This window comes from Choloepus didactylus, chromosome 1 (genome assembly GCF_015220235.1).
Source record: "Choloepus didactylus isolate mChoDid1 chromosome 1, mChoDid1.pri, whole genome shotgun sequence".
NCBI classification, from domain to species: domain Eukaryota; kingdom Metazoa; phylum Chordata; class Mammalia; order Pilosa; family Megalonychidae; genus Choloepus; species Choloepus didactylus.
The window spans coordinates 232,963,782-232,988,047 of record NC_051307.1 but is presented as its reverse complement, the minus strand read 5'-3'; the positions used below and the strand labels follow the sequence as shown (position 1 = coordinate 232,988,047).

At 38.1% G+C, this 24,266-nt stretch overlaps 1 protein-coding gene across 5 annotated transcripts in view; it reads right to left on the bottom strand.

Annotated features, from left to right (window-relative positions):
* CNTN4 (contactin 4) overlaps positions 1–24,266 on the bottom strand; it is an 824,548-nt gene that overhangs the window by 19,079 nt on the left and 781,203 nt on the right. For 4 of the 5 annotated variants that reach the window (XM_037800525.1, XM_037800528.1, XM_037800538.1 and 1 more), the window contains 6 exons: positions 15,916–16,091; positions 11,413–11,533; positions 7,631–7,789; positions 5,270–5,419; positions 3,634–3,704; positions 2,357–2,591 (listed from right to left, as the gene is read on the bottom strand). In XM_037800525.1, coding sequence (XP_037656453.1) covers positions 2,357–2,591; positions 3,634–3,704; positions 5,270–5,419; positions 7,631–7,789; positions 11,413–11,533; positions 15,916–16,091 — 912 coding nt within the window. The remainder of the gene's footprint in view (positions 1–2,356; positions 2,592–3,633; positions 3,705–5,269; positions 5,420–7,630; positions 7,790–11,412; positions 11,534–15,915; positions 16,092–24,266) is intronic. The other variant, XM_037800543.1, reaches the window with a different exon arrangement.

The window sequence follows — 24,266 nt, the reverse complement described above, 5'->3', positions numbered from 1 at the left end:
ACTCAGTATCCTTTTGTTATAAAGGAAAGGCCTGACTAAGACTGTTTCCTAATTTCAGTTATTTCTGCCATATTTCAGCTAGAGTTGTGTACCAGCTTTGTATATATTAATTTTTTTCATTCCAAATGTCTTGCTTAAAGAAAAACCTAGTGTAGCCAATAACTAGTCTTAAACAATAATAATCATGAAATCTTGGGTTTTATAATGCAATGCAAATCAGTATATAACTATGAACGATTTTTAAATATTAAAATATTAATTTAAATATTAATCAACTCATGCACACCCTCTGGAATGCAGAGCATACTCCAGGAAATATGGGACAAGGAGACCTCTAAGGTCATGTCTATCTATAACAATATATGATACTATTTATGTGTTAATTAATTAATTCAGCATTTATTAAGGGCCTGTGGGTCATGCACAGTTAGACATTGGTCACAAGGTGAAAAATAAATGGCCAGCCTTCAAGAACCATACCTTAGTGAGGACATAAAAGTGAATTTCAAAATTTATAATACAATGGGACAGGAATTATAACAGGAATGTTCAAGATATTACGGGAAAGAGAAACGCTTACTTAACTGCTGGTCTCGGGAAATTAGAGGCTTTGGTTGTTCAAGCTGAGGCTTGAAGGATGAGTGTGAATTCACAAGGTGGGCAAGACAGGGAAGGATAAGAGAAGCTGAAGTATGTGCAAGGGGCTGAAGCTCTTTTGGATCACTGGAAATCCTATGGATACAGTTGGAGCATGGAGTGTGCACGGAACATTGGCACCTGAGGCTGAGCAGAAAGGCAGGGGCCAGGTCATGAAGGAGCATTGAGTCTAAGGGGCTGATTATTCTCTTTGCAGAGAAGAACTTACTGCATCTTTCTTTACTCCGAATCAATGACTCAACTTTCAGATGTTTACTATTAAAGCCATATTCTGAATGCCACTTTAAAAATAAAACAACAAAGCTGAACTCCAAAGGTAATGATCATGGAGAGGCAGCCTGAGTGCAGGGATAGAGTAGAGGCAGTGATAAGGCACAATAATCCTTCAAAGACAATGAGAGCGATCATGCAGCTTCATGACGTAATCCTTTCTTTAATAAGTTAGAATGTAAGTAAAATATGATTTATAAAAATAAAAGTAGTGAGAGGAAATGAAAATTATATGTTGATATTCACTTAAAGGGCTAAAATAAAACACAAATATCATTTTGAAAGTAATGATAATATACACATAGGTATAGATATGAACATCGCATATAGTACTTGCAAATTTCGGTCCCTAGCAATGGAATCAATAATGCATGGCCACTTGATTTTAGTTTGTTTGTTTGTTCTTTTAAATTTTATTGTGGTAAATAGGACCATTTTAACCATTTTTAAGTATAAAATTCAGTGGTGTTAAATTACACTTACAATGTTATGCTACCATCATCATCATCCATTACCAAAACTTTTCCAACATCCCAAACAGAAACTGTACCCACTGAGCACTAACTCCCCATACCCTCCTTCCTTTATCCCCTGGTAACCTCTGGTTTACTTTCTATCTCTGTGATTTGCTTATTCTAGATATTTCACAGAAGTAGAATCATATAATCATATAATATTTGTCCTTTTGTGTCTGGCTTATTTCACTTAGAGTAATGTTTTCAAGGTTCATCCTTATTGTAGCATGTATCCTTCCTTCTTACTGCTGAATAACAAGTCCATTGTATGTCTATACCACATTTTGTTTATTCATTCATCTGTTAATGGACACCTGGGTTGCTTCCACCTTTTGGCTGTTGTGAATAATGCTGCTATGAACATTGATATATATGTATCTGTTTGAATCCCTGCTTTCCATTCTTCTGGGTTTTTATGCAGTTGAATTGCTGGTTCATATGGTAATTCTATGTTTAACTTTTTGAGGAATTGCCAAACTGTTTTCCATAGGGACTGCACCACTTTCCATTCTCACCAACCATGCACAAGAGTTCCAATTTATCCATATCCTTTCCAACACTTAATTTCTAATTTTTTTTTTAAATATAATCCATCCTATTGGATGTGAAGTGGTATCTCATTGTGGTTTTGATCTGCATTTCCCTGATGACCAATGATATAGAGCACGTTTCCACATGCTTAGTGGCCATTTGTATAACTTCCTTGTAGAAACATTTGTTTTTAAGTACAGGGGAGGTGCTGTTTTTCTAAGAGATTAGTGGTGAATAATGAATCAAATTTCTTATGACTTTTTCCAAATCAGGATATGCCATCAATTTATGTGTAGATAATTTAAACTGATTGTACATCCTGAAATCAACAGCATCTCAGAATTGAAGAAATATCAGATACACGGTCAGCGTTAACACCATACCTTCCTCTGCAGAATATACCACTGTCATGGGACTGAAGGCACCTTCTCCTTTATTGTTGAAGACGCCCACTTTAACCTCAAAGGGAGAGAACGGGGTCAGGCTCTCATTCCTGAACACGTATCTGGAGGCGTCGGCTGAGGCCAGCACTGTCTGGATCCAGCTCTTTTTGCCGTAGGGCCGGAAGGCCACCACGTACCCAAAGCCTCCACCGTTTTGTAATTCCTCAGGGACGGTCTGGTAAAGAAGGAAAGCAGCATTCAGAAATCACCGTAGTCTGATTTAAATGCTAATGTTCTGTTCTTTTCTCTTCTTGAACATTCCCATCTGCATTCTTTCCCCACCTATCTTATTTTGGGTTTTGCCCAGGGTGTTTTAAATCTGGGGCTGGCCATCAGTCTCCCATGAGATATTGGAAGGTGACAGGGTTAAAAAAACAAATGAAAAATCTGCAGTGGAAAATCTGATTTCCTGATGGGGCAAACCCAGCTCTGAAATAGCTGGAAATTACAGTGAAAGAAACTGGACAGTCGATCTCCTAAAAACAAACATCTCCCACCCCCTGTATCATCTAATATGAATCGTCTTCCATTGCAAAATAGACAAAGATTCCCTTTGAAGAAGTAAAGACCATCTTGGCTCAGGCAATATCTTCCCTCTCAAGGCTGAAGAGTTCAGCTGGAGGGTGAGCAATTTCTTTCACTGTGAGGGCTTTGGGGAAATGAAGGATTTTAATTTCTAGGGTTGTTGTCTAGAATCCTTCAAAAATATTACAAACCCTTTATAAAGCACCCACTGCCTCTCCCAAAATCAATTTTTAATAAATTGGTGCCTAACCTTCCTCCAGGTTGTTTAAAAAATACTTCATAAAAGAGGGCTCCAGCAGCAAAGTCAATTGCCAGGAAATCGTGCTGGTACACTGAATCTATTGCTGGCAGATGTTTTAAATCAATTGGCCATGCAGCAATTCAGGAAGAAAAGAAAAACTGGTTTTCTTCGAACCAGCGTTCTTTAATATATTTTTTAAAAGTTGTGTTGTCTTCCCTTTCACGATTGTTTTTCCTGTTATGAATCGAATTAAAGGTTGCCTCAAAAAGTGATCGGCAAGCACTGTCTTTTCATGTTAGCCATTAGCCATGTGAGAGAAAGTGTTTTGCACTGAAATGAATTGCAGCTGTTAAAAACAGAGGAGACGTCTTCCCAGCTATATTGAACATGGAGGAAAATAATAAAATAGCCTAGACTAATGTATTGTCCTTTTGTTCTGTGATTCATTTACCTCCCAGGTTATAACCAGTTCAGATTTGCTGCCTCCACCACCACTCACGTTAGCTGGGGTGACTTCGGGGACTGTGCAGGAGACAAAAAACAAGTTATGTCAGCCTCCAAAGGCAAATGAGAGCCAGGAAGGTTGTCTGGCTGAGGTGACTCACTTTAAACAAATACTCGGATGCCTAGACCTTTGTCTTCTGAGTTCAGAAACAGAGTTATCCAGCAGCCCACAGCAAAAGCTTGAGAAAGTGAAATGTACCAAGGAAATTGCTATTAATTACCTGTTTCCCATTTGATAAGGTACACATCTTATTAGACAGATCTGACCTATTATTCAGCTCCATCCCTAGAGGCTGAGGCGTTCAGTGGGATAAGGAAAGGATTGCGGTTCTGGTTCTAAGGCTTGATTAGGTGTTTATTGACCATAGAGTGGTACACAAAGCAAAGACAATACAAACTCTGCCCATGCAGAGCTTACAATCTAGTTGGGGCAAGAGGGCACGTGCAGAACAATTACACAGCAACGTTCACAAGGAAACAGCAGTCCAGTGCAGACAGAATGGGGTAGTGCAGCGATGTCTGAAGTAGCAGGCTGCTCAGAGTAGGGGTGGGTTAATGGCTTCTTGGAGGAAGGTGAGTTTTGAGCTGGATATTGAAGAAAGTGGTAGACATTGGTTGACCCCTGGCTCACTGTGCTTAACCTCTCTGATCTCTCGTTTATTCAGTAAAACAACAGAAATTATGCTGTATTCCCCCTCAGGATCAATGTAGGAAATAAATTAAATTATGGTTTTGGAGGAGAAAAAGAGAGCATGGGATTAGCTACACTATCATCATGTAAATGAAGGCCTCCAAATAGAATGTAAAAACATCTGGTTGTGGGTATATAACCGGTGACTGGGTATGTCCCTTTGTTAAAGTCAATAAAATTGATTTAGATGTTTTTTCTTCTCCAGTAGGGTCAGAGTTTCCATTGGATTAGGAACCTTGCTACTTCAACAAACATTTGGCCTGACTGCAGCTGAGAATTCTAACATGGACCACATACCTAGGTCTCAAGCTTTACACGAGATAGTAAAATACAACTGACCAGGTGAATTGACTTTACTCTCTTGCCATGCTAGCTCCTGCTGAGTACACTGAGAGCCTTACTACATTGCTGAATGGTATTGTATGAATTCTCAGGCTTTTCTGAATCTTAGCTTCTCGGAAGGGTTTATACCCTAAGAAAATCTTAGTGAACATTTCTGAAGAACTTATTCTTTGCCACCAGTGATTTCTGTGAGATTATTTCATTTGAAATGTGGTATGAGTATAGTTTTAAAAATATGATCATGTTAGGATAATCTTGGCAACCAATGAACCAACGAGGAAAGAGGTTCTCTTTTGAGAGAATGAAGCACAGTGTGTCTCTAGCTATGAATGGGATTCCATGAAGAGTTAGAACTTAGCTCTTGAGTGAACCTCATGGCTTGTTAAGCTGATCTTCTCCTAGCCTACTTTCTGATCACTAAAATAATTCAAGGGGAAGGGAGTGCTAACAAAGGGCCTCCTTAGGGCTGAAGAGCAGGAAGAATTCAAAGCGTTTCCCTAAAGAACGGCAGCTGCTGAGACGGACAATCCGTGTGCTGGTAGCTACTCACGGGCCTCTTCTGTCCTCTGTTTCTCAGAGGGCTGACTTGGCTCCCCGATCCCGATCACATTGGCTGCAACTGTGCGGAATTCATATTCTACCCAGGGGTTCAGACCCACCACGGTTGCTGTAAATGTCTTCCCATCAATGACTTCCGGGACTGAAAGACAACAAAAGGAGGACACATTTCAAAGGATTCCCATCAAACAAATGCAGAGAGCATGTTGGGAACTTTCATACCTCATCACCACCATCATCTTTACCATATGCAGGGCATTGTGGCGGGTCCAGTAGCAGCTGCACAAAGAGCTGTCACAGTGAGAAAAACCCAGAACTGTGTATGCTAAACTAAGAAACTCAGATCAGATCCCAGCAATGACATCATAAAAGACAAAAAGGATTCCAGGCCTAAATGTACTTGACTGTAACCATTATTGTTACCAACTTCATCTGTTAGTATGTTATTTAGCATTTATTATGTAGTACTAGGCACACGATTTAATTCTTACAACTATCATATAAATAAGGGAAAATTATCATCTGCATTTTTATAGATGAGGAAAATGTGCCTTGGATAGGCTAAGTGACCTAAGGTTATATAGCCAGTTACAGGTAGAGCTTGGATCTGCCCTTGTCTGTCTGACTCCATAGCCCAAGCCCTATAACTTATTATAACTCCATTATACTGCTTTATATGATTAGCATATATAAAGAAAAAAAGTCTGTAAACATAAAAGAGATGGCCCAGGAAGAACACCAAACACGGGAGTCAGAAAGGCAGAATTTGACAATGTTCATCCAGCAATATTTAAAGAACGGTTTCTTCAAACAGGACATTGTCCATTGCTTGATGCCATCAAGATTTTCCAATGGGCCCCGAAGGTTCAAGGGGAGGTCCCATGTGGCCAAGCCGAGGACATCATGAAGTATAACTAAGCTTCAGTGGCTACCAGCCTCCTTGAGTGACATTTACACTGTCCTGCCCTCCAAAGATAAAAAGGACGGGCTCTAGAGTCCGACCACCTGGGTCCTATCCTGGCATCGATACTTAGTAGCTAAATGGCCTTGGGCAAACTGCTTGAATTTTTCATACCTTGATTTCCTCATCCTAAAATAAGGATATATGTACTCAAAGCACAGTTGAGAAAATCCAAGTGCAACCCTTAACAGAGCATACGACACATAGTAAAGATGCAACAAATTCTAGTTTTCCTTTTTTTTAAAAATCATCCTTGTTATCACCAACAGCAGTAGCATCTTCATCCTCTTTCTTTTCTTTACTATATTTATGTAGAGCTTCCTATGCCTTAAAATGCATTCACAATTGTTTCTCATTTGGGTCTTATATAATTCTTATCCTGCCCATTTAACAGAAGAGGAAAATGGAGCTGTGTAGAGATCTCCTGACCTGCAAAGACTTTCTGAGGGAGGGTGCCAGCACCTGGCCTAGAATTCACATCTCCTAACTGCCAGACTTTTCCCATCTTTCCTTCCTAAAACACTCCTGTAGCACAGCAGAAAGTCAGTGATCACAGCTGGAAACACAGAAACCCATTTTTGAGGTTGGGCAAATTTGAAGTGAAAAAAAAAATTGGGTGTAGAGCAACATGATTCATGTGAATTGCATAAAAATGTGTATGTCACTCCATTTATTTCTATTTTGAAATATCAAGCTCCCACAGTCAACCCTTGGAGACTAGAGGAGTTATCTTTTGCTTATAGTAAGTATTTGTCCAATTACTCCCCAAAGGAAACCTAAATAAAATAGCAAAATGATTCAATTTGGAGGTATTGGCAGAGGTGAGAACCGTAGAGTCAACTTCAGTAAAAAAAAAGAAAAAAGAAAAATCTCACACCTCTTCATGCCCAAATATGACCATCTATAAAAATGGGCAGCAAGTCAGGAAATGACTCGATAGTTATTGGTTTCCTGATTGCAGTCTTCGCAGAGACTGTGATCATAGACTAGTGTATTCCACTGCTTCCCAAAGTGTACCACTGTAGGTACACAAGATGATTTTAGCCAATACAAACACTGATGTTTTTCATTTTTATAACTAATGTATTTTTTAATGTGCATTAAGAAAAACATATAACCAGCACAACTGACCTGATATTTCACAGATATTATTGCTTAGGTCAAGTTAAAAAAAAAACAAAACAAAAACATTTGCTCTAAAGAAAAGTATTAAATGATAGTATGGGTGGCATGACATTGACTCAGGTGTGGAAAACGCTGCTGTAATGTATCACTGTGGCTGTGTCTAGATGAGAACCTAGAAGTCCCTGGCTTCTGCCACAGGGCTCTGTCCACTCTGCTGAATTTCCAAAGGCCCTGCAGAAACACCAGCATCGGGCTTCGATATCCTACCTGTGTTGACGGCTTGCCAGCCCACAGAGAATGGAGTCCTGGCTTGAATGACATACATGGTGACGGGGCTATGGTTGTCAGGTCCAGGTCTCCAGGAAAGCTGAGCAGTTGTGTCTGTGATTTCGTCGATGGTCACAGCCTCGGGGGGACCTGGAGGGCCTGGGAACGAGCAGGACTCTTAGAACGGGAGCAGTGTGGATCAAATGTCCAAGTAAGTGATCAGGGTGCTGACCCATTCAATCATTTATTTACCCCCTCACATATTCACTTTATTTGTCTAATTCTTTTTGAGCACCTACTAGGTTGCCAGGCATTCTGCTGGGCTCTGAAACAGTAGAGATGAATGACACACAGCCCCTTCCTCATAAGGACTCACGGTATAATTGGAAAAACAAAGTAAACAAAAAAGTAAAAAGAAAAAAGGTGAAAGAGACACTATAGAGTATTTATTCCAGGTGCTAAGGGAGAACACTGGGGTACCACAGGGGCCCAAATTCACTAATTCATTCATCATATATTTAGGAGCCCCTACTATGGATCAGGCACTGTTATCTGGGGATACAGTAGTGAAAACAGACACACCCTGCTCCTGAATTCATGAAGATTACAGTCTACCAGGAATGGTCATTTCTACCATTGAGGACATGGATCTGGGTGGCAACGGCCTTCAAACTAATGGAGTTGCAGTAATGTGCTGTATATTCTTGTCACATTGCAATTACTGAACCCTTTACTCTCCAGCACCAAATGCAAGTAGACATCTCTGTATGACAGGAACTGCTGTGAAAATCGCCAGTGCTCAAGAGTAATAAGATGCTCTCATTTCTTCAAAGGAATTTCAAAATTGGTCTGGAGTCTAAAGACCCTCGCTGCAGTTTCTGTAGGTCATACCTGTGTTTTTCTACTTATCCTCCTGATGTTCATTGTTTCTACCCATGTACTTGAACTATTTAAAGGGGAGGAAATGAGATTTAAATGAAGGCTTGGAGATCATAAAGGAACAGAGAGATGGAAAGCAGTTGGCAGGTAAACACAAAATATCAACAGAACCAGAGCAAAGATTTAAAGCTATACTGGTTTCGAACACGAAAAGCTCTTACCAGGCAGTTAAATCCATTTCTAACAACCACAGTCAACTGCCTCAGGAGAGAAGGTGATTGGGAGGGGGACATAATGACAAACCCCATGCCCATTAGACAGCCATAAGGAGACATTCCTAGGAGGGATTTGCTAATCCCCATCAAATGGAGTGCCAAAATACTATCAGCCATGTCACAGGGGCAGGAAAAAAGAGACCTCTAACAGAGTGGTGGAAAGTTAATGGAAATTACCTCAGGTAAGACTTTGCTCCAGGATTCACTTCTTTATCCTTTATGTGATATCCTAAATTTCTCTTTCCTTTTTAAAAAATCTTTTTTATAGACCCACAGGTGAAACTAAATTTATCCTCTACCTCCCACTCCTGAATGAAAAGTCTGGAAATAGGTTTGCTGGAACTGATTAATTTTCCATGGTGACATTTAAGCATGTCAGTCTAATGCCACCTAGAAAGAGATGAGGTGATCTTTGGTCCCTGGGACCCTATTAACCAGATGAAGTCCAAACAAGATAATCTTTTTTCACCAGCTTTCTCATTCTAGTATTTCTGTACTTTTCCTTTATGGATGGTGCTTTGGTGGCCTTTAAAAGCTAAGTGCCACAAATAGAAAGTTGTTCCCCTCTGAACTCCTCAAAAAATTAAATTGATAGGAAGTATCTGAACCCAATGTTGGCATGAGTAAGAAAGAAAAGAAGGGATGACTGGCCATAGGAGTACAGATAGTACTTTCTTGGCTTTGTTTACTCTTTATCTTCTGCCTGTGTTACCCCCACCAATGTAAAGATATAACTTTACAGAATGTTTACCAACTTTGCTATGGGGAAGGAAGTTGGTCCTTCTTTCAAAATGAGAGTGTGCAGATGTTTATCCTCTGAACAAAATGACAACACGGTCAGGAGTCCACGGCAGTTTTTGTCTCAGGCAATGCCAAAGGGAGTATCTGTTACATCCAAGTCTCTGCTGCTCTCTTAGGGAAGGATGGACATCCCGTATTATTTTCTTGTTGCCATTAAAGTGCCATTGATTAAGCAGAGCAGGCTTTAGAGAATCAACGGAGCCAGAGCAAAGACCCAAAACTACACTAGTTTCAAATATGAAAATCTCTTTCAGGGCAGTGAAATGCATTTCTTTCTCCCCTTTGTAATAAACAGAAAAGTTACAAGGGCAGAGGCTGGAGGATATAAAACATAAGATTATGGTTTTAAATGGCATATTAATTTATTGGCCTTATTAACTGATTAGACTAGATTTTCTTTTAGACTACATTTGCAAATTCCTCTTGGTATTTAATGTTATTTTCTGTGAAATGAAGTATACAATATCATTTAAGAACTTCAAGTATTACTGATTTAAATATTTATTAGCTTAATTTATTGGTGTTTAAACTGCTGATCTGAACATTATCCTAATTAAATAGAGGATAAATTCTCAGCAACAGCATTCTTTTGTCCCCAAGGGGTGAGCAAACCAGCTCTGGTGTATTTTAAAATGGAAATAAACACGTTTCCACAAGTTATTCTGTGGGCAGATCTGCCTAGGTTTAAAGTTCTTTCGCTTGCCTGGCCCTCATCTGCCCCGTCACTGGGGAAGATTTGTAGGTAGTTTAAAGGGGAACTGAAACAGCCTGGATGTGAAAGCTATTTTTCTTTAACCCATCTTGATAATTAAAGTTGCTAACGCTCACACATCCCCTCCCTGCAACATTCTGCCCAGAAGATAAAGCAACACTTCTTGTTGCTTCCAATAATTTCTGGTCCTCTGTACACTCAAGTTTCCCCTGCCTCCAGTTCTGGTATCCTGGATTTTCACTTCCTTGCACTCAAAGAGATGCCATGGGCCCAACTAGTTGGCTGAAGATGGTTCAACACCAAAGGCTAGGGATTCAGATGAAGGAGAGAATAACCAGGAGATTATTTTGATGCTGTGGTTTTGCCTCACTTTTAATATTTTAGAAAACCCCCGAGCATAGGTTTGATTCTGGTAGGTAGGCTGGTTCATAAAGAATGGAATTTTCATTTAAAAATATCTTTTAATGTCTGTTTACAGTTCCATTACAAATTGATTTGGCTAGGCTTGGACTTTAGTGGCTCAGCCAGTGTGTTCACAGCTCTTAGGATCATGTTAGGCCATGTTGGCAGGACCCAAGAGACCCACAAATATCAGTTTTTACATTAACTCTCAGTTTATTTACTACAACCCAGGCAGGAGTGAGGAGTTTATCTCTCTCTCTCCCTCTTTTTTTAAGGAACTGGACAGTACTATTAATTTTAGAGAAAAAAGGAAATGGGAAAGACCTGGTGGTGATTTTACTTAAGCCACTATTATACTAATTTGGTTTAGCCCAAAGGAAACATTAAAAAAAGGCTCAGTGTGGTCCCTCCTTAAGCCATTTGCTTTTGTTAATCTCTGGTTATTCTAGATGGCAGTGCCTATTCCAATAGCATAATTAGAGCACTCGCAGGAGTTATTTTAGCATAAAGTAACTAGATTTGCTCGATGCAGTTTCTGATGGTCCCCTATGAGAAAAAAGACACACAAAACTTCTGTATACTGTTAACCACTGTTGACAATATTCAGCTTCTACCTGACTTTTTTCCATAAGCCTAAACCACTGAGGATTTTAGAACTCTGTGCTAGAGAAGATATCACAAAATTATTTTGAGGAAAAAAAAAATTCGAATACCTCTTACAATCAGGTCTGCTGCAGCTGTTAGCTTGTCCACACTTGTCTGTACCATGCAGACGTATTTCCCAGCGTGCTTCAGCTGGATGTTTCGGATCATCAAATCACCAGCTGAATCCTGCTGATAAAGTAGGGAAAAGTGGCTACAATTACTTTTTAATGAGCTCTAAATATCATTATCACATGGAGGACACTGTGATTTATTTTACACCGGCTGATGAACACATTAGTGATGCAAGCCACGGCCTATTAAAAATATGTGAGCCTGCCTGAGAGATAAGAACACCAACATTTCAGAACACACCTTTGACAAGACCTTAGGTGTCTGGCTCCTCTGGGTCTTGCAAACAGTTTGCCACCCATGTTAGAAGCACTTAAACTTAAGTAAGGTGGTGTTTCTTCAGGCAGGCTGTTAGCCTGTCTATGTGTTTCTTAAGGCAGGCTCTTTGCCTATAGACTTTATTGCCATTCCACTAGTTTGGAGCTCTATATTTGGAAAGGGGAAGCAAACCCACACTTGGAGACATCTGCATTTTACTGCACAACCCTGTCTTACAGCCAGCATTTTGATTGCTCCCAGGTTTGCATTAAAGGATTGTAAGGACCAGACCCTCCAAGGAAATCTTGCATCACCTAGTGTGGAACGGTGCTAATTTGTTTTCCAAATGCCAAATGCATGTTTGATTAGTAGATGAATAGGACTAATTACATCCTGGTATGGATGTCTCTGTGGCACAGAAATATTTCTACACTGTTCACTAGCCCAGTACTTTAAATAAAGATGAGGAGGTGTCTCCACAGGCTATTGCAAGGGGCTTTTTAATTGAAGAATATTGCTACATTTTGGAGTTTGGTTTCAGAGCCCTATTAATCAAAAGCCTGGAGAATAGTTCCTGGAGTAAGAGAATACCTTAGGGACCAGATTAAGGAAGCTACACTTCTTTCTAAATACACAAAGAATGACAAGATAGCTTAGGGTATATTGGTCTTTCCCAGTTTTCCCACCCTAAATTATAGAATAGGAAGTCAACACACACCCTTATGTTGCTATTCCTCCAAAAACAATAATAATAGCTAATGCTTAATGGTACTTAATATATGCCAGGCACCTTTCAAGTGCTTTACTTACAGTAATTCACTAAATACACAATTCTATGAGGTAGGCACTCTCGTTGTCCCAATTTTACAAAAGAGGAAACTCAAGCACAAAGAGGTTAAGTGACTTGCCTGAAGTCACTTAGGTAGTAAATGGAAGAGCCCCGATTTAAACCCATACAATTTGGCCCCAGTCCCTGATCTTAACTATAATGTTATACTGCCTTCTGGAAAGATCTTATCCTCATTCAAAATTAATGTGTACTTGATTTCCTTCCTTTGTTTCAGTACAACACATCACATTCATATTTATGAAGGATGGTGGAAGAGACAGAATCGCCAATTTTTGTAAATAGCATTAGGAAAGAGGCAAAATCATATAGTGAGGAGAGAGCTGAAGCTTTAGGACTTCGCTGTCTTGGGCTGACGTCCGATGCCTGGCTTTTGTATGTCTCTTAATCTCTCTGGGCCTTAGTTTATTGACCTGTGAAACAAGGGTTCATTGCCTCCTGTGCTAGGTTGTGAGACTCAAATGAGAACTAGGTATGTGAAATCCTTCTGAAAACTGAAAAGCACAGAGTAAATTTAAACTGGTATTACTGATGACCATGATCAAAAGTCTTTGTGAAATAATCATGTCAAAGACTTAAATCAAATTTAAGAAGAGCCGCGCCATCTTTTATTTACGATTCTTGGGTTCTCATCCAGAGTCCACTATTTACTGATCTTGTCTTATGGGTAACCTTATTGGTTAATAAGGATAATAATTGCTAACCCTTTTTACAGGATTTCTGTTGAGGATTAAGGAGCTATTATATATGCATATCTATAAACATGCTTGATAAATGATTAAGCACTTTGCAAATATAAAGAATTGTTATCATTATCAACATGATCAATAATATTTTACGTAAGATATTTTACATATTGGGACTTTGGGTACAGATTTAAACAACAAAAAAATGTGCCTGACAAGGGGATGTGTGCAGGGAAGGTGGAAATCCATATTGGTTTTAAGGAAAAGTCTACACTATCCTATTAATTCATTTTATTCACCCTGGGATTGAATGTAGAAGAAACTTATAGCTTGGAGATTTCAGAGTACAGCACCTTATTAACAGAATTTTGTGACTGATTTACAGAGTGTGCTAGTTATTTACAAACTTTGACCTGGTTTATATATTCAAAGTAAAACTGAAACAAAAGAAAAAATACAGTCAGGATTGAGGTACAAGTCTCAGAGGGAGACCATAATAACTTTCTCTTTCCCTTTGAAGTCATTCCTACTAAGTTGTTATACTGAGATCTACATCTATGTTCTTACCAAAGAGAACAAAAGAGTACCAGCTTATTTTCTTCCTCTGTGGTCTGTTCTGTTCCTGTAGAGCACTCTGGGGTTATCAGAGGACAAAGAAATACCAACTTTTCCAAAAATTGTAATAGGCTGGCCTTATGAGCATTATGGACACTATGCTGGCTCAGGAAGCAGAAACTGAAATGGGCTTGACTTCAGAATTGCACTTCTTTAACCCTTCTATTCTCAAGTCCTAGCTCCCTAGACATTAATGATCCTCTGTGGCTAATACACTAAGCTCTCATAATTTGTAGTGGGTACCTGAATTTTGCACATATTTCTTAGAAATAGTTGATTGGTGTTAGCACTAGTTAGACAGAGGAGACAAACATTTCCCATATGGAAGGCTAATGAAAGTGATTTTTCAGACAGAGATCTCTACAAATGCTGGTATCAATGCTTGACTCCATTAAAGGTGTCTACACCTGTACCTCAGCTGTAGCTGATATGTAGCCAACTGGAAACAGTCCAGAAAAAAGGACAAGTATGCTGGATTGGAAAGACATTCATTTTCACTGGTCAGGCGTCTGTTTGATTGTGTAGCACCCAGGCTATTCTGGACAACAATATTTTTAATATCTCTCCTGCCCAAGTCATTAGTTTTAGTATGAAAACAAATATTCTGCTTAATTTATTAAAAGTTTTTCAATTCACACTTTCCTGCTATGAGAATCAATGTTACCCCTCCTGCAATTAATACAACCACTAAAGTTTATGAAGCACTTTCTCTGTGGTAGACATCACGTGAGGCACTTTTTTAGACCTGAAGGTATTTAATATCCTCAATGCTCTTGTGAAGTAGTTAATCTGTCTCTCATTTGATGGAAGTTACGAGGTTAAACCATATGAAGAAGGTCGAAAATGGTTAATATTGGCAACTGCTTAAAGCCTTTCTTAACTGGATTTCTGAGAGAGAATCCCTAATGACCCAAGACATCTACAGATATACTGAATAACTTCTCTGTTATGCATCTAAAATGGTACCAGTTGTAAATCATCCTTGGGAGAAATGAGAAAATTGTCACTCAAGTCATTTTTGGTGTTTTGTGATTCAGAAGAGAAAGTCTGTTTGAGAAACGCAGCAAGGAGATAATTTACAGGATTGGTCCTATAGTCGAGTACAAAATATGCTCCAATATAGCATATAGATAGATCTGTGAACTTTAGACCATTTATTCTCAACTTAAGGGGAGGTACAATTAGGTGGACAAATCACATTCTTACGGCAGCATGAAGGTTGGAGAGGATTTAAAAAAAAAAAAAATAGGCCCATTTTAATATTCTGTTCTCTTTTGATGGGGCCCTTCCACAAAAATGGCAGCCAGAGTCTTTATTACCACTGGGAATGTGGGGCTTGTGTTAGGACAGGAAAAAAAAAGTTTGACAACTATCATTAGAAACATGAATTATTTCCACATTTTGCCTCCTCTTGTTGTATGTGCAATGATAATATGAATTTTTATGGCAAGTAAGGCATTGTGAAACTTGGATGTTTTGTAATTCAGATTACCTGGAGATAATAAATAACCCAATCAGTTTTTCAGATTCAAGACAACCCTAAAGTCACAATGATGAGCATTCTACAAGAGCCTAAGAGAAGGGTTTAATCCCTTAATCTAAACCATCCTTAAACTATTTTCTTAATTGGACTCTATGATATACAGTATGGTATGGGGGCACAGGGTTGGGATTTGGAGTTTAAAGCTGAATACTGCTATTTAGTAGCTATGAGTTTAAGGGAAGTGATAAAACTCCTCTGAGCCTCAGTTTCCTTACTTGTACCACGGGGCAAATAGCTGATCTGCAGGATTGTTGCAAGGATTAGACAGGAGGCCCACCAAATAGTAGGTGCTCCATAAGTGTTGCTGTATTTATCATACAAAGAGGAGCAGGAATTAACCAAGAGTTTCCTGAAATAAGGTGTGTGAACAAAATTATAAAAGAATAATACATTTCTTTTCCAGGTAGTCTAGACAAGTCTGTTTGAGTCAGTTTCAAGAGGTTCAGTTGAATACTGGGCTTCCTTCCGGGGATCATCTGATATTAGTACTTACCCCTCCAACTCTTTCAAAGTGGTCGCCGTCCTTGTCAAAGTCTATCAGGTGTCCATTAAATGACCAGGTGAACACAATGTCTAGCGAGTGATCATGTGTTACCTGGCACGGCAGAACAATACTTTCTCCAACAATGATATCCATACTGACAGGGGGCACCATCACCCTTGTTGGATCTGGAGAGTTAAAACAAAAACACCGAAAGCAAAGCCTGTGAGCTTGCTGGAAACAAAACGCAGAATCAAAGAGTACGATGAAGTAATTTTGCTTTAGTTTTCTGCCTAGGCTGTGACCGGCAAGCCTGAGTCATCTGGGGAGCTCAGATTCAGGCCAGGAGGTCATTTTTAATATAAAAGATGAAAACACTCATTATGTGAACCTTCTCAGAGCAAAGGAACTCAGCTGCGGGAGCAATGAGGTTAGATCTCTGAAGAAGCTTGTGGCAGAGCCTACCTTCCAGCACCTTTTCTGAAATGGCCCCCTGAAAAAAGTTTTCATATCTCTTTCCCCAGTTTTACCAGAAAGCAACATTTCAGCTGAGGGCCAACAGAAAAATCCATATTAATTTGAAGTTTGTTGGGCTTTAAAAAAAAATTATAAAAGTAATAAATAGGAAATTATTATCATGGAGAAATTTAGAAAATTCAGAAAAGTAGCAAGTAAAAAGAAAAAAGAAAAGATCAAACATTATCTTGCTACCTATGTGAAATCTCTATTTTCATTTTCATTTTGGTATAATTTCTCCCAGTCTTTTTGGTACATAGTTTTTAGGTGTTTGTTTTACATTGGTGTAAACACACTCTACATAAAAACTTTGTCTTTTTTCCTTACTTAATAATACAGGCTTGTTCATATCATTGCCAACATATTTTTTTATGATCTATATAATGTTATAATGTTTATACTTTTAACCTTTTTTAAATTATTAGGCATTTTAGCAAATTTAAATTTTTAGAAAAATTAAAATTAAATTTTAATTAGAGGCAATTCAGCAAAATTTATACTTAATTTAATGTAAATATAACATAAAAAATGCTGTGGGATGAACATCTGACAAACTGAAATATATGTGTTCTTTCTTTAGAATAAGGATTGTTAATTAGTTTTTTAATTCACTCTTTACATTATAGTTTTAATCAGGGATGGATTGAGCTTGCTTAGCTGGGATAGCTCATAAATTCAACAACTGTATTTACACACAGATAGTCCTTATTTTTCACTGCAACCTGAATTCATAAATGGTGTCAGAATGTACAATAGTGAAAAACAGTTTGAGTTAAATATAAAAGCCACCTTTATAAAAAGTGCCTAAAGAAAGAAATTCTGAATTCAGCGAGATTTCAGACAATTCTATGTACCAAAACAAAAACAAAAAAAGGCAAACAAAATAACAAGAAATTAGATTAAGTAGCTCCCATATTCATAGGATTGTGTTTCAGCCTCTGGGGGATATAAATATTTATTAAGTAAACCTCTTGGATTAAAATCTCAGCTGGGAACTTTGAAATTAGATCTCACGGGAGACTTTTGATGGGACTTATTTTCCACCAACCCACACTAAAATGTTCTCTTTAAAGAGAGTCTTTAAAACAGGTTTTCTATCCCTTCTTCCAACTACAGAAAAAAAAACAAACTTCAGGTTGTGAGAATAAGAAAATCTCTATCCATAAGTAGATTATAATCAGGTAATGGGATATACTTTTCCTGTTTTCAGAAATAGGAAAAGATCATGATAAGGGGATTGGTGTGCTTTTAGTCACTGTTGAGTGAGTGATGTCCATGAAATGAAAAATCAAAAACAGGTACTTCTAGCTAAGGGATAACAGGAGGGACAATCCCTTATTTCAAAATACGAGGCTTTTGAGAGCTTACATCATCAACATCTGCTCAATTGATTCACTGATCTTCATTACTAAATGCAGACTAAGATAGTGTTTTTTTTTTTTTTTAAATGATAGAAGGAGGTGAGAGCAAATCTTATTTTAAGCAAAACCATAAGAAATGACTTAACGTGTAATTTAACATTTATGAATTTAGATTTTCCCCATCTGTAAAATAATGACTGAACCAGATAAATCCACTTTGAATGCCTCTACTAATTATACTTTAAACAGCTGACCACTGATTAGGCAATTAAAATTTTAATTTATTTATTGATTTTTCCATGGAGCATGTATTGTATGTTCTAAGGATAGCAATGTCCTGGTAATAAGAGAGATACAAAGGAAGCGGAGGGAATTATAATATTAGTAATAACTGAGTCCTTTAGGTTTCAGCCACTGTGCTAAGGATTTTACACATATTATTCCTATCATATGATATGATATTAATATATTTCCTACAATAATAAATTATACATTTATTCCTAATAAAAAGTTACTACTATTATCTCCACTTAATAGATGAGGAAACTGATGCCCAAGAGTAGTTATGGAACTATCTGTTTTGCTATGTTGCCTCCCGTCATTTAGTGGGAAACATTAAATCCATATATAAATCATTTAGACAACAAGTCCAAGGATATAATATAGTAATTTGCACACTTGATTATGTGTACTCATTGGAAGATATTCAAACACAGAAGAAATTCAAAGAAAGGGAAACAAAGCTGTGGGCTACAGGTGGTTTCAGAGGGCTTCACTGTAAAAGTAATGAAGCTACTGCCTTAGACTGGTAACCAGCAACCAAGATTTTATGCCTAAAATGCTGGCTCTAGTTCTAGGCACACACATCAAATTTATAAGTGCAGAGTCAAATTTCCAGGCTCAGGTCCTTAAAAATATCTTGGCTCCCTATCTTCCAGGCAAGCAGCAAGGAGCTGGCACATACCCCAAACCGTAGAGCCATTTGCAATGCTGTCTCACATTTTTAGTAGATGTTTGTTTCCAAAGAAACTTTCATCTTTTTATGCACATGTAGGGACCTGGGACAGATTTTCTTACTGGTGAACTAGCTGCCTGTTAACCAAGGCACAGAGAAGTTCCCTAAATCAAGGATTATGCTGTAGAGTTGCTGTGTACCTTAGTTAACTTAGTACCTGTTGCCAATTGATGTTCTGAGCCCCGAAGTAGCAAGGATCAATGCAAAGCAATTCATGTACTGTACACACACCAGTGAAGTCTCCTTGGGACTCTAGAAGATTAAACTAAAGAGGTCCAAAACCTCATTAGCTACTTGGTTTTCTCAAATTGTATGTTTGTTCAGTTCTCCTGTTTTCTGTGTTGTGAATTGGGATGCTTTTTACTTGATTTCCTTAAATTTGAATACAAACACCATACACAAATAAACAGATGGCTTCTTGCAAAACACAACTGTCTCCCCTCCTTTGGTTTTAATTCATCAAGCTCAGGAAGAACCTGTATTATGACTTCTGTTCTGAAGAGTCTGCAGCTATTGTTCTGTGCATAGAACTCTCAAAGGCAATTAGAACTCAAGATGTGACTTGATGACTGGATTTGGATGTCATTAAATAGCAACAATAAACAGGATCAACAATAACACCAAACTTTCCTGCTTGTGGCTGGTTTATACTGTGGACAATGATAAATTCATAGCACTAGAATACTGATCTTAAAAATACATATTTACTGAGGGATTAACCCGCTTAAAGGTAAAATTATAATTCTTTGACTTTCTATAGTTTCTACAATGTATAGATGAAAGAAGGTAACTAAGTGCTTTGGTCTAAAGATCATAACAATCATGAGAAAAATTATTACCAACTCTGTTGTTTAGATCAACAATTAGATGCATAAATTACAACATTTATTGTCCAAGTCACTGTTGGTGGAAAGATTTCTGATTTAGTGCTTTTATTATCTATTAAAACAAATGCTTATGGATGCACGGGATAAGAATTACGTTTTGATGTTGCTTTCTCTGTATCATACCAACTCTTCCATTTCAGTTTATAATTTCTTTACTTTTCATTCATGGTGTCAATATATTTACTTGGCGTCAATGAGGAAAGCATTTAATGTGCATTTTATTTATCTTCATTCAGAGAGGGGACACATCTCCTTTTGTTAATAATTTTCTTGAATGTGATGGTTTCAATGACGCTTTATGATACAGCTGTATCTTCTTTTTTATATTAATTTTTATAGAGAGAATTTAAAAAATGGGATTCTTCAAATGCCTGGAGCTATTCAAAGAGTTGACAGTCAGCCATCCTCAAATGAAACAAGGGGCACCGGCCAGAGAAGAACTATTTTTAATAATAGTAAATGACACAACAAAGACTGTTGATTAACGATCACAATAAACCTGGAGGTAGTATCTCTAAGGATGAATTTCAGTATGCTAATGTTGTCCCCATTTTTTTTGATAAAAATAAAATCATTGTCTCATCAAGCACATTTATCAATTATGCATAAAACACATATCCAGAAGGAATGTCCTAAACATTTGAGATCCGTAGTGATCTCAAACTGGACCAATCCTTTCATCTGTGATGAAATTTGAAAGGGATAAAAGCAAAATGCTACATTTAAAAAAATCAGCTACAGAGGTACAGACTGGGAATAGACCAGATTGGCAGTTCACATGGAAAAAACCTGAGAGTCCATGAAGCTACACAAGCTAAGAAAGCTAATGCCATCTTAGGTTTTATTAAAAGCACGTGGTATTCCATTTGGAGAGGAAATAATCCCTTTGGATTTTGCATTAGACCACACTGGGAACATCCTTTGGATCCACTGACAAATTAATATACCTAGGTTAGTGAAGGATCTAATAAATCTGTATTTGCTAAAATTTCTGAAGGTATTTGACATGAGAACGAGAACTTATGGGAGGCATGATAGTGGTCTTCAAATATATGAAAAGTTGTTAGGCAGAAGATGAATTAAACTTACTTTGTGCTCCACCCCCACAAAGTAGAAAGATAGGATCATCTACAAATGAGCATATTTTGCCTTCATATAAGAGAGAATTTTCTAATAACTTGATCTTTCCAGCAGTTTCTAATAACTTGATCTTTCGCAGCATTTCTTGGGCTGCGTCAGGAGAAATGAATGGCCATTACTAGAAGTATTCAAGCGGAGGTGGGGCACCAACAGAGATGGAATGCCAGGCTAGACCACAGGCCAGTTGGCTAGAAGTCGACCATCTCTTTGAAGGGTACAGGAATCCCAAGCCACCTCCCAGAGATGCTTTTCCTGGCCTTCCTACTCACTGGTGATCCTGTCCTTTTGTGAAGCTCATCAGCATTAACTTGTACACCATTGCTGAATACCATTTTTTTTTTTCAATATATGCTATTTTCCACTTGTAATCAGATTCCAGGGGGTCAGGGAGCATATCTTACACTTTCATAAATCTCTAGTTCTGTCTCTACTGATGAAAGGTGATAAAGGTAAACTGCTGAGTGGTAGAGTCGATGACTGGTGAAAATAAGGGCCTGCACCTTAAGTGTCTGTGCTGTGTTGTATTTCTTTTTATTTACCCTGACATATTAAACATAGAACATAAGAAAGAAGCCATCTAAGGGTTCTTTTGGCACTCACTGTGCAAGCTCTGGCCCTCCATCTGTGCTCATTACTGACTTTTGCCTCTAAGGCTGAATTTTGGATTTCTGTTTTCTTGCTTTTTAAAAAATAATTTATTTTGAAATAAATTAAAACTTCCAGAGAAGTGGCCAGAAAAATACTAATAATTTCTATATCCCCTTTATCAAGACCCTCTAATTGTTAACCACTCTTTCTCCATTACCTTCTCTCTATTCATTGGTTTTTTTTTTTTTTCCTGAACCTTTTGAGAGCAACTAGATATCTCATCACCCCTAAACATTCCAGCGTGTATTACCCAAAACAAGCACACTTTCCTAATAACCAGTACACAACCTTCCAAATCAGGAAATCAATCCTGGTATTCAAGGCTGTCCAGTGCAGACACCATTCAAAATTTGCTAACTTTTCCAGCAATGTCTCTTTCTTTTGATTCAGGACCTTACCCAGGAATTCATGTTGCATTTAATTGTCTCCAGACTCCTTTATGCTGGGACAGTTTTTCAGTTTTTCCCTGTCATTCAAATTCTGATAACCTTAAAGAGTACAGGCCTTACATTCTGTAGGATGACCCTCAGCAATATTCTCCTAAGTGCTTCATATCAGGAGCTACATGTTGACCTGTCTCACCACTGGGTGACCTTAACCCTGATCACCTGGTCAAGTTGGTGGCTTCTTCACCTTATATTTACCATTTTCCCCCTTGTAACTGATTAGTAGCTTGTGGAGAGGTATTCCGAGATCCTCATCAAACCTTCACCCACCAGCCTCAGAATCCACTGAAGACTCCTGCCTGAATCAATTACGCCTACAATGGTTGACAAACTGATTATCTATTTCCATCATTCCTCCTACATGTCTTAGTTGATATTCTACTCTAAGGAAACACTTTCCTTTCTCTCACATTAAACTATTTATTTATTTTGGTATAAACTTATGGCTTCACATTGTATTCAATGGGTTGGGTTGTAATATATAAATATCATTATTTTGATTCTTCAATTGTCTCTATTTTGGCCTGTGGGAGCTCTTTCAACCTAGCTACTGGGAACTTTTGACATTTTCTTATCACTCATTGAGTTTTACCTTATTTTCTGGCCCAATAACATGTTCCAGACCTCATCTTACACTTTTCCCTGTTACAGCCCTAGAATCATCCATTGCTCCAGGAAGCCCTGTTCCTTTCAGTAAGATGTTGGATTTGGGAAACCAAGATGTGGACACCCAGTGTGCTCATTGCTTCTGAGGGTCAAATGATTCTAGCTTCTCTCAGCCAACAGAGCTGGGAAATACATGTATTTATAAAGAGACATACATATATATATATAAGACATGTACATATACATCCATAACTATTTCTATATCTTATCCTCAAAACATTTACTAATTTGCTTCATCAATTTACTTCTTTTGTTCAGCATAACCAATCTTGCAAACTTGCTCACTGTCTTCTCTGCCCATCACCTCTGCACCTATCTGCAACCATCTCATGTCCTGGGCTTCTGGGCCCACAGACCTACATCTCTGACCAGCTCTCCAATCCACCTTACTGTCCTGCATTCTCAGACGCTGTGAGGTCTCCTCTATGCTGGGAAGGGAACAAAGGAAGGGAAGGGATCTCCAGGAACAATGTGGACAAACTCATATTTCTTACTTACTAAGATAAAATAAATTAATCGTTGGTCTGTTACCCCAAAAGGCTATGCTTTGCTTATAGGCCATTCTGATTATAAATGGATAAGTATATAGGTGAATAAGGGAGTCTTGCATTTCATATCAGGGTGACAATTTGAGCCAATACACTCATGAAATACCTAATGTCAGAGCAAGCCATTACATAACGTCACACTTAGCTTTTAGAGAATAATTTGCCCTTAAATAGAAAAAAAAAAAAAAAAAAGATTACTTTTCTAATTATTATTCTCTGCTAAGTCATTAGGGTCTACATTTTCAAGCTGCTATAGAAACAAAACAAAAACATAACTTTCCAGAAATGGATTGATTCTCTCAGAGAGCTAGGTAGGAAAGTGGGGAATGATGGGTGGGGTGTGGCCAGTTGTCCTTGAGAAGTCCTCACATATTTAGCCAGACATCCTTTTAAGATGTTCTGTTTTTCTCATTTTTTGCAGGTGCAAATTCTTCTCTTTGTTGTATGTGCTGCCTGTCTCTTGCAGTGGCAGCCTTTGTAATTTTGGTTTGGAAGATCATTAGACAAGGGAGTTTTTCTCCCTTCATGAGCACTTCTTCCTCTTGTGTGGCTGTAAAGCCCTGATTTGGGCTACGTGAGGGAATTGGGGTTTGGGGCCCGTAGGGTTGCACAGTGTAAGGCATTCTATCCTGTATTGTATGGGCCTGGCCCTTGCTTTCTCAGCTGGCCTTGCTGCATGCGCTGCTCACAAATAAAGTCCCTTTAGAGGTCCCACATCTGGATATAATTTTATTTTTTTGTTTTAGTCTCAGTTCACTGGTAGTGAATCCAGATCTAGGCCCTGCTTAGGCAAAGGATTTAGCTGCCAAAATAATCATGATGAAAATAAAATCTATTTGGTGTATCATCTTTTATCAGGTAATCCATTATACTTGGTGTTTGTTTCCAAATCTCTGGTTGGTTATAATTATTACTCTTTTGGAAATCCTTTAGACATTTGATTTCTTTTAGACCTATTTGCTTTCACTAAGATCTGTTTTCTGTTGGGTAGCTATGCTGGTGAATTGAACATTTTTAGAATTTTACAACAAATGTAGGCACCGTTGTTTATCTGACTTCTCTATCTGTCAACATAATTAAAATGTGACTTTATTGTACGAAGAAGGGAAGGGGAACCAGTTGGGAAAAAACAATGC